The sequence below is a fragment of the Thalassophryne amazonica genome, chromosome 20 (genome assembly GCF_902500255.1).
Source record: "Thalassophryne amazonica chromosome 20, fThaAma1.1, whole genome shotgun sequence".
Lineage (NCBI taxonomy): Eukaryota > Metazoa > Chordata > Actinopteri > Batrachoidiformes > Batrachoididae > Thalassophryne > Thalassophryne amazonica.
The window spans coordinates 38719478-38731369 of record NC_047122.1 but is presented as its reverse complement, the minus strand read 5'-3'; the positions used below and the strand labels follow the sequence as shown (position 1 = coordinate 38731369).

General features: G+C 39.2%; 1 protein-coding gene across 2 annotated transcripts in view; it reads left to right on the top strand.

The window, feature by feature from the left end:
- The first annotated feature begins 354 nt into the window (after positions 1–354).
- The window catches only part of akap9 (A kinase (PRKA) anchor protein 9), a 106381-nt gene continuing 94843 nt past the window's right edge, over positions 355–11892 (top strand). For both annotated transcript variants that reach the window (XM_034160639.1, XM_034160638.1), the window contains exons 1-2: positions 355–480; positions 2841–2905. In XM_034160639.1, the coding sequence (XP_034016530.1) occupies positions 378–480; positions 2841–2905 (168 nt within the window). In that variant the 5' untranslated portion in view covers positions 355–377. The remainder of the gene's footprint in view (positions 481–2840; positions 2906–11892) is intronic.

The following is an 11892-nucleotide window of genomic DNA, read 5'->3' as shown; positions in this document are numbered from 1 at the left end:
TGATTTCAATAGAACTGCAATAAAAAAAAAAAAAAAAAGCTTACAGCTCGAGCGAGTTTTCTATTGATCTGTATGTAACACTGGATGAGCTCATTGGCCAATATTTTCAACTGCTTACACTTTTTATCTGCTCACAAAAAGTTAGCTTTGCTCATTTGCTGAACTTTGCCCAATACTGTTTGTGTGGTTTGTATTTAATAGGACTCTGAATCCGGTCCAGGTCTATCAGTTGCGGTCTGCGTGGCGAAGTTGCCTTGGGTAACTACTGACACCGTACCCCTTCAGTCAGTTAATAATTTAGAAACATGCAGGCACACTTTCAAATACTCAGTAATTGCTGTTAATGCTGTTGCACAAAGTACATCTAACAGATAAGGATGTCCAAAAGGAGATGGGTAGAATTCAAGATCTGCCAAACAATAAGCTGTACGGCTCCAGTGAAGCGCAGACAGCGAACAGCTTCAACATCTGCTGCCGCCGGTACGTTTCCAATATAACTCCAGTCACTTCTCTATGACAAAGTCAAATTTTACACACTTTTGTCCTGAATGAGTTGATCTTATGAGAAAATTGTGAGGGGAAAAAACCCAGCTTGCTTTCATTTGCACTGAAAAAAGAAAATACTTGAACCAATGTAATTGACTTGTTTGAATTACACCTGAATGAATTAAGTTCTTTGAAGTTGAGTTAATAAGTTAGATTAACATGTTAATCTAACCTATTATTAACTTAGGTTAATTTAATTAAGTTGGTTCTTTTTTCAGTGTACTTACATTTTTACACATGGTGAAATGTAGAACTTTAACTCTATAGCAGACTTACAATCATGTGTTTTTGGAACTTAACCTGTTAAGTTTCACCCATAGTTTAAGGCAATGGGTTACATGTGAATTTCCAGTAAAATCAAGTAAATTATTTATTAATTTTGAGGAGTCTGTTGTTTGATGTGATATTTATGGTCATCTGCAATAATATGTAGTGCTGCCATTCTTGGCCGAAAAAAATTTAAAAAATCAGAATAAGAGTGCATGACAAATAACAGAGCTTTTCCATGGGCCAGCCCAGCACTATCCTTTTACAAATGCTTAAACCTTCAGGAATATCTTAAAATTCATATAGTTTCTGCTCTGTACAAAAGCCCACAATTTACCAATCATGTTTTGATTATTTAGATTTTTCAGGTAATGTGTTTGCGATTTAAACTAGTGGTATTTTAAGTGTCACCTTCTGTCCTACAAACTGATGCAATGACTCATTTACCAGGTATAAATTCTATGTTGGATTGATAATTATTTAGAATACCCGACCACCCCACCACCACCAAAAATAAAACAAAAAAATACAAAAATGGTCTAGTGGTTAAGGCGTTGGACTTGAGACCAGAAGAGCCACGGTTTAAATCCCAGCCTAACTGAAGAATGGGCAAGGTCCTTAATCCCCTATTGCTCCCAGTTAGTGCAGCGGATAACTGAAAAAAATGCTTCAAATGGTGATGAAAGCACCAAATTTGGCACACATACTCCTTAGACATTACTCTTTTAAAAATGCCGGGTACCCACGTGAACTTTCAATAGGCGGCCAAGAAGGGGTCAATTGAAGTATTACACAGGGGTCAAAAGTTAAAGTTGCTCCAATTTTGGTAAAATGTGGTGCAAATTACTGGTTGAGCTAATAGGATTAATAAATGGAATAGTTTTGACTGTGTTGCATGCTTGGTTTGCAAAGTAAAGGTTAAACAATATCAGCATCCATTGGATTCTATGACATGTGACATATGCTACCCTGTAACATGATAACTAAGCATGATACATGATGCAAACTATTCTTTTTTAAAACCGTATTCACCCAACTAATAATTTGCATCACTTTTTACCAAAATTGGAGCAACTTTAACTTTTGACTTTTTCTGTTGTGTTTGCAGCTTTTGATTAAAATCGTATTTTCCCTTCGCAATCAGTATTGAATAACAACCCACCCAAACCTTGAATCTGCTGACTGTTTTGTCTTTACAGTCTTCCTTTGAGTGGCAAAAGAAAAACAAATCCTACTCAAATGGTGGATGCAAGTGCAGCATATTTCTTTTCACAGAATAAATAAATAAATAAAATAACATATTTATTTTTATATATTTATATGAATAAAATTACATGCACATATTTGTAAAATGCCATTTTACTTTATTTTAATTTATTTACTTTTTTATCTTAGTTGCAAAAAATACGTAGTAAACCAGAGCAAAGGTTGTTTTCAGTATTAATTTTTAAAAATAGCACAATTTTTTTGACAATTTATCATTCATAATTCATTTTATTGTGTGTATAAATAGGTATATACAAAGTATAATAAAAGCACACATCAATACATTAAAGTGATACAAAATGTAACACTTGTAAGAACATTAGATAGATTTAAAATCACATCAATAACATTATTATGATTAAGAGATTAAATAGAAGCACACATCGGGCCTCAAATAATCTTAGAATTAAAATAAAAAATTTAAAACATTTAAAAATAATAATGAAGTTAATTTGATTTAGAAAAAAATAATAAAGTGCCTTTTTGCAAACATTCCGGTGGTGCTCGCAATTACCATTATTTTGACAGCACGGTAAAGCAACGTGAAGGGGGCGTGGCTACGAAGGCGACGTCATCACACTCAGGTCTCATGTTTACGTGGAAAACATGGCGGCGGTCCTCCAGCAAGGAGACAGCTCCTAGTACCTGCCAGTGTACGCGTTTGACAGCGAGCTATAAGCGGGACGGGAGAGATTTGACGGTTAATGTTACAGAATAGTTTGACTGACATTTCGTATGAAGCGGTTTTCGTTTTGTTTCAGCCACGGAGACAGCTGTGATGGAGGACGAGGAGAGGCAAAAGAAGCTCGAGGCCGGCAAGGCAAAGGTAGGATTCACAAACAATTAGTGTAATTCACCCACACTGATGTTACGGCTGTGAAAAAGTAAGTACTACTGTTGTCTGTAACTTATTTGCTCCTGGGCTGTCAACTGCTTGTGTCGCCGCCCCTCCCCTATATTTGCCCCTCAGCTGTCAGTCATCGCACACGCGCCGTGCGTGGCTTGCCGGTGGTTAGCATTAGCTGCTCCTTTGTCACGCTGCAAATCAAGGATGGCACCCGGTCTGCAAGAGTCTCTTTCACATTCCTGACTTGAGACAAGGAATCAGTGTGCTGAGGTTACACTTTTAATCTTCCATGCTGCCAGAGTAGCTTGACATTTTTCCTCCCAATCATCCTGCTCTCCTCCTAGTTTAAATAATAATAAATATAGATACATACACGTCATAATCTGACATGTTTGTACAATCATAAAAGGATTATATGCCATGCAGTAAGGTACTGTACGCAAACTGCGAATTGCTCTCAGTACAGCATCCACCGTTATTCAAGCTATCCAGTGTCACAGCTCATGGACGACCCTAACCTTAACCCTAAGGTTGCAGCTTGAAATTCATCAATTGCATCATGTACAGCTTTGACACCATGTGCTGCTTTATCTTAGGGTAATCATGGCAGTTTCTTATTGTATGCTGTACAATCACCGTGGTTTGTGATTGGATGCTGTTCAAGAAAAAGGAATATAGTACAGTATCAGTAGCCACTTTGTAAATAATAAACGAGCAGTAGTTACCCAGAGCTGTGGCTAGGCCAGCCTTGAAGTTGTGCAAGGTATAAAGAGTTGACAAATTGGAATTATGACTTTAGGGGCCATTTTCCTACTTGTAACTGGGAAAGTATGGCAACTGAACAAGTTTGTCCATGATCCATGAAGACCTTGTGGAGTTCTCTGTTGTACCAGGTTTCAGAACCTCTGCCACCTTGTAGCTAAATTTAAAATTTAAATGCATCCATTGCTGAACATGTCCATGTTGAGGTGTGTTCCAAGACCCACTCGTCTTTGTCAACACACGGCTTCCTTAATATAAGCTGCAGGTTTGTAAATAAATGGTAAATGGACTGCATTTATATAGTGCTTTTCCATCTAAATCAGACACTCAAAGCGCTTTACAATTATGCCTCACATTCACCCCGATGTCAGGGTGAATGTGGTTGTGGTTGTCATTGTTTGTACTGACCCACAGCCATCGTATCATAGTCGGCTAGTACCCAAGGTTTTGTGAGACAGCATCTGGTGGCCACAATACATAACTGAAATGTGCCCAACGATGAACTTGTTCAAGGTCTTAGTGAGGTGACCTTGTGTGCACAGTTTCACCTTTGTAGTTTTAAAGGACGTTGCACCAAAATCATAACAGTTTAGATTTAGGCTGTTAATGACCATCTGATGATCCACCGGGATTACTTTGTGCAGTTCCGTGACTGGTTTCAAAGTATACGGCATTCGCAACAAACAGCTACGGAGGCATCCGAAAACAAAGTACTCGTGAGTACTCCGGTGTTTCCGACAATTGACGTCGCAACTAGAAGCGTCCCAGTGTGTGCTTCAGTGGAATGTAGCTGATAATGTTAAGAACAGAGGCACAGATTAATTCCAAAGTTTACCTAAGTGTGATGTTGTGTTATGATGATTCATTTTTAAGTGAAAACTGTTAATTTTGATGCAGTCACTGTAAAAGCAACAGCTCTGAGAAGGTTTCTGTGCACCTGCATGGCCATGACTCATAAACGCAGCCTGTCAATAACCATCTCTGCTCCAGGTTCAGCTTTGTGCATTAATTATGAGTGTTGTTATCAATAAAATCTTTAAAAAAAAAAAATTTGCTGCCGGGGGAAGAAACCATCTTGGAGACATTCCTTTTTGCAGCGAGCTGAGAGGAGCACACACACACACACACACACCAGCTCCTCAAAGAAAAAAAAAAAAAAAACACACAACAAAAGGGGTAAAATCTTGAACATGCCAGACTCACTGTGTTATATTGTTTTCCAAATGTAAACTTCACACGAACAAAGAGCGTGCGTGAAGCGTGTTTCAGCCTCTCTCATGATTGTGGCACATTAAATAATGTCCATTAATTCCTGGAAATAATGTATTCTGACTTTTTCCAATGTACAAATTCATCTCTGTGTCCAGGCAGTCTGTTAAAAACATAGTCAGATGTCCCGACCTCCATGTACACAGCTACAGTAAACAGCACATCTCCACACTTTAGGCTCCAAAATCTGACACTTTAAAAAAGTTAAGCGTTTCAGAGAGAAGTGGGTTGTCTCCTCTCTGTAAATCTGAGCCATCACTTTCGAACAGCAGCTCAGAAACTTTGTTTTCGGATGGAGCAGGTTCATTTCCTCTGTCTGTCAGTCACCGAGAGGTTTCTGTTTTGTTAATTAGGACGTCACACACTGAAAATGCAGAGGATTACCGAGTAAAGCGTTTTCCGAAAATGCACCTGCTAACACTCAGAGAGAAAGGAATAAAATACATAGAGGGCACTAATTATTGGCACATATGTGCGGAGACACTTAGTCATGAGTACTTTTATGTTGTCTTCCTAACTGAGACGTTATAAAACGTGAGACATGTCCTTTAAGGCCCGGTCACACGGCACTTAATGAAGGGCAACGAAGCCCAAACTAAACAAGAAATCTGGAGTTTCATTGACTTTTGTTGCCATTGTTTAACCTTTGCGCAGCTTTGTTCCTGCAGTTGGCGCTTCATCAGGATTTTTAAACTGTTGAAAAATTTGAACGAATGCTGCCGAAAACCTCAATTCATCTGTGTTTCGTTTTGCTGTCATTCTTGATGTTTTTAATCGTTTGCTTAGTTACCTCCGCCAAGGAGGTTATGTTTTCAGTCGCGTCCTTTTGTTTGTTGGTTGGTTGGTTGGTTGGATTGTTAGCAGGATTGCTCAAAAATTCCTCAGTGGATTTCAATGAACTTTTTACCAGGGGTGTATCTTGGCCTAACTTAGAAGTCATTAAATTTTGGTAATGATCCAGAACACGATCCAGATCCAGTAATTTTTTTTTTAAGGATTCTTTATCATTGCAGGATAGAGCCATTTTCAACATTTTTGCATCTAACTTCATGAAGACGGGTCACAAAGGCTGAACAAAAATTAAGTTACGACACAACAATAATTTTTTAGCATTTGTTTCTCCTCATTGAATAAATTTATTAGAAAAAAAAAGAACTTGTGTAGTTCATGCAGTTTCTCTTTCTAAACTCTGGGGCCGACACCATCGTATAAAACGGCTGAGACCAAGCTTTACTAAATTATAAATAACTTTTTAATGATATGAGATAGAAACGTACTTTTTTTTTGCTGTAAAGTTAACTCCACGGACTTTCGAGCCACTGTCCACCATTTTTGTACTCCTCATAGAAGCTGTGTGATGACGTGAGCAATGTGAGTGTCCAGTCGGAATTGGTTTACGTCACGTGGTTTTCCAAAATCCATTCATAGGGCAGATTCACCTCACGTGACACACCAAAGATTTTTTTAGGAGTGATGTGTTACTAGTTTATTATAGTTTGCTGTATGTTTTGAATAAATGTGTGTGGAAAATTATTTTCTGCTTTACTTTTTCCTTTCTTATTTCTGATTGTAAACCTTTATTACACTTATAAAACACAACTATAGCATATATATTTTGAAAGTACAGGTTGTCCTGAAAAAAGAGACATAAAACTTGATTGTGGGGTGCAGGGAGAGCTGTTAACAGCAATAATAAAACATTTATGCCAGGCGAGTGAACTGTCCAAAAAAATGCCCTCAGACCCCAGAGGGTTAACCACTGAATCTGAAACATGACGGTAGATGCGTGAAACATCGTGGAATAATTCTCTTTGCCAAAGGGTATTCCATGTGACGTCAATGACCCTATGGCCTTGGCGGAGGTTTGCGCTCTCCGAGTGCTTCTAGTTTTTGTAATGTTAGTGTGTAATTTGAATGCTGAATGTTTTCACACAGTACAGAAGACGGTTTGTGAGCACTTTTGTGGAGGAGGTGCAGTGCCTCTGCGGCGGAGCTGGTGTGTGTGCGGTATGGGGCTTCTGCCACTTTGTGTGATGTGGTGAGTGCTGCCGCGGTCAGGCCGTTGTGCTGGCCGGCCAGTCAGAATTTGTCGGACTTTCCGCCATTGCATGGCAGTCAGTGATAATGGTGTTGGCCAGTGCAGATGTCATGTTTGGAGGAAACCAGGCACCATCCCTACAGTGAAGCATGGTGGTGGCACCATCATGTGGGGATGTTTTTCAGCAGCAGGAACTGGAAGACTAGTCAGGATTGAGGGAAAGATGAATGCAGCAATGTACAGAGACATCTTGGATGAAAACTTGCTCCAGAGTGCTCTTGACCTCAGGGGAGACGGTTCATCTTTCAGCAGGACAATGACCCTAAGCACACAGCCAAGATGTCAAAGGTGGGGCTGCAGAAAACCACTATGAATGTCCTTAAGTGTCCCAGCCAGAGCCCAGACCAGATTCTGATTGAACATCTCTTGAGTGATCTGAAAATGGCTGTGCACCGACTGTCCCCATCCAACCTGATGGAGATTGAGAGGTGCTGTAAAGAGTAATGGGCAACTTGCCCAGAGATAGTTGCGCCAAGCTTCTAGCATCATATTCAAGAAGACTTGAGACTGTAATTGCTGCCAAAGGTGCATCAACAAAGTATTGAGCAAAGGGTGTGGATATCTATGTACATGTGATTTATTAGTTTTTATTTTTAATAAATTTGCAAAAGAAAAAACAAAAAACTTTTTCATGTTGACATTATGGGGTGTTGTGAGTAGAATTTTGAGGAAGGAAAAATGAATTTACTTCATTTTGGAATAAGGCTGTAATATAAAATGTGGAAAAAGTGAAGCGCTGTGAAAACATTCTGCATGCACCGTATTTCAGCAATACAAACTCCAGCATTACTTTTGGTTTAGCTTGCCTTCCTTTTGTTTCCTGTATTCATGTTGGATATATATATATATATATATAATATATATATTATATATATATATAATATATATAATCGTATTAGTTGTGAGAACATAGGTATGCTATCTTAGAATAAAACAAGTTACGGTATCTATATTCACTGGCTGTGGTTACTTCAGTTTGTTCATGTTCTCCAGATATATATATATAAAAAAATCACAAAGTGTCCTAAAAATATGATTCTTACTCTGGAATTTGGCCTCAGATATGTTCAGATTTCCCCCTAGAACCTCCTGTTTTATAAAATTTCTTGGGGGAGGCCTCCAGCTCGTCCTCCCCACATGCCACTGTTGGTGGCATCGTAGGCCCTTGGACCATTCCAGCTTTTTTCCATCATAGCCTGTTGGCACCCTGAGGGTAAGAGGAAGTGGAAGGCAGTATTTGGTTAGCCCAAGTGCTTCTGGCCACAGGTGTATTTCCACATTTGACTTCTTATCATTGTCATGCTAACCCTCACCCTTTCATCATCTGCTGTGAGAGAACAGAAATAGATTTGCAGTTGTGGGCAACAACAGTGGTGGTATACTGGGTGACTGATTATCATTGGTGTGACTTGGCTCCGTCCAAGTAGCAGCACTTCTGCTGATTGACTGAGTAGGGAAGACAGCGCCATTCAGAACCAACTCAGTGCTTCTCACTCTTTCAAGTGGCTTATCATCACCTCATGTGTTCACCCCCTGTTTGTTTGTATGTTTGTGAGCAGCCTGTAACCCACAGTTTTTCATATGTCATTATGAATTTTTATTTATTTATTTATTTTTTCAGAGGATTCATATCCTGATAGGCAAGAACTGATTAAATTTTCAAGGTCAAAGTCAGGAAAAAGCTTGGAAAACTGGAAAAATCCCTATCTTCAAAATTAAATGAATTTTAAAAAATGCATAACTCTGACTAAAAGATTGACTTTCTTTCATATTTGAGAGCATTATGTAGGATGGTATCTTTGATCAAAGTTTGATTCGAATCTCATCCGGATTTTGTGACCATTTAATTTTAACATTGAAAACCCCAATTAATGTATAGTTTACATTATATCTTCATCAAACACGCCCCGATCACTCTCATATTTGAAAGTGAGGTGCTATCGCCTATCACCTGCCAAAGTTTTATCCGGATTGTGGATTTTGTGGACATTTGATTTTAATATTGAAAAGTCCATATGGTGTACATTTTGCATTATGTCAGTTCCTCAGTCACTGTCATTTTTCTGTTATGGATTTACCTACACCACCAAAATTGGATGGAGGTTCCAGGTTTGCAGATGATACTACATTAGTGGGACTCATCTCCAGTCCCACTAATGTAGTCTAGATAGTCTACGAGCTGCCGTGAGAGCAGCTCGTAGACTATCTTACTGAGAATAATCTCTTTGAGCCACTGCAGTCTGCTTTTAGAAAATATCATTCCACAGAGACGGCTCTCACTAAAATGGTGAATGATCTTCTGCTTACAATGGATTCGGACACCACTACGGTTCTGTTGCTGTTAGATCTCAGTGCTGCATTTGATACAGTGGATCATCATATTCTACTTGATAGGCTGGAAAATCATTTTGGGATTACTGGGAGTGCCCTTGCATGGCTGACGTCATACTTGACCAGTCGGTCTCACTGTGTTTTGTACAGTAACACTACCTCTAACCTTAGTAACATGAAATTTGGGGTTCCACAGGGGTCTGTCTTAGGCTCCCTGCTTTTCTCCCTTTATATAGCACCCCTTGGGCACCTATTGCGGCATTTTGGGATTACTTTTCACTGCTATGCAGATGATACTCAGTTATACATGCCAATAACTGCTGGTAATCTCATTCACATAAAATCCTTAGAAGATTGCCTTGCAGCAGTGAGAAGTTGGATGTCTAGAAACTTCCTACTTTTAAACACTGATAAGACTGAAATGATGTTTCTTGGTCCATTGAGACATTGGCATCAATTTGACCAGTTAACGCTCAGCCTCCACTCGTGTGTCATACATCACACTGACAAAGTGAGGAACCTTGGGGTAATTTTTGATCCTACATTGTCCTTTGGCCTCCACATTAGAAATATTACTAGGACTGCTTTCTTCCACCTGTGAAATATAGCGAAGATTCGTCCCATCCTGTCTATGGCTGATGCTGAGACCCTGATCCATGCATTTATCTCTTCTAAATTGGACTACTGCAATGTTCTATTTTCTGGTTTACCGCAGTCTAGCATTAGGGGTCTCCAATTGGTTCAGAATGCTGCAGCCAGACTTTTGACACGAAGCAGAAAGTACAACCACATTACACCCATTTTGGCGTCTCTTCACTGGCTTCCTGTCCCAGTGAGATCAGATTTTAAGGTTCTGCTACTAACCTATAAAATTATTCATGGACTGGCACCTCCCTACCTAGCTGACCTAATTGAACCTTACGTACCGGCCCGGGTTTTACGTTCTCAGGGTGCAGGACTACTTTGTGTCCCTAAGGTGAATAAGAAGTCTGCACTCACAGAGCTTTCTCTTATCATGCCCCTGTTCTGTGGAATGATCTCCCTGCGTCAATAAAACAGTCAGATTCTGTGGAGATATTCAAGTCCAGACTTAAGACGCACTCATTTTCCCTTTCATATGGCTAGCATACTGGTACAGTTTTGTTTTACACTTTTTACTGTTTTAATTCATTTATTAGTAATTGGAGCAGGCTGCGGCCTCAACGCTAACTAAATTCTGGGTCTTTTAGTGAAGTTTAGGGCTAGTGGCCGGCGATCACCTTAGTATTTCTCTGTTTTTCTTGTTGTTTAATGCTGGCAAATTATACAGTATTTTTTGTCTTTCTGATGCTTGATTCTGTTTTTTCTCTCTGTTTAAGGTGCAGCTCCATCCAGAGATGGGAGTTGTATTCGTGTTGGCGATCCTCCTGTCCTGTGTGCCAATAGCATTTCTTGTATATTTGTCTGTGAGCTGTTCTGTGACTTGTTCTGTAATTTATGTTTGTAGCATGGTCCAAGCAGAGGGTCACCCCTTTGAGTCTGGTCTGCTTGAGTTTTTCCTTACCACTGGTGCTCTGGGGGTTGGTAAGGTTAGACCTTACCTGTGTGAAGCACTTTGAGGCAACTCTGTTGTGATTTGGCGCTATATGAAGCAAAAGTATCATCAAAAATCCTGCCAAATGATGATGCCAAAGCAGCTTAAAATTCATCCCCCTTATGCTCAGCATAAAAGCAGCCTAATTGAGCCATGGAATCCGGAAACATATGTGAATAGCAGTACCTGCTGAATGTTGGAAAAGTATTCTAGATTTATTTATTTATTTATTTTTAAAAGTCCAATTAATATCATAATTTCTCAGTTCCACTTCAGGTTAAACTGGCGTAACAGGATTTTCAGGATGTATTCCTGCTTGCTTTTCTGCACATTGCCCTCACATGCAGAGCTTGTGCTGGGTTTGACTTCCTTGTCCATGAGTCTTGTAAGCACAACTCCTCCTAAAATGTTTGGATTTTAATGAAGATGTCCATGAAGGAAAATAATTCTTGTCTGACATCTTAAGTGGAGATAATTGGACTTTGGTTTTTAATTAATGCATCGCATATTGTGCTCAACTCCTAAACTATTTGATGGATTTCAGTGAAACGTCACACAATGGTAGCACACTATATGAAGATGTACATTAAGGAACATTATTTAAGTCCATAGTCTTCAGCGGAAGTTAATTGTAATTTTGTTTTTGATGAGTGCATCATACTGCATGGTATTGGCTTTACTTCACAAAATGGTAGCACAACATATGAACATGTGCATGAAGCATTGTACAATATCCCGTCGCTATTTTTTTTTTTTTACTTTTTTTTTTCTTGTATACCAGATCAGAATTTGGTGTGACAACCAGTTTGTACCTGTCTGTAATGTTGGAGATAGACGCTAACCTATTTAAGATGTACAAGCTGTCAGGTTGTCTTAGATCTCTCACATTGTAGCTGCTCAGTGAGGCATGCCTATCACATTACAGTCCACCAA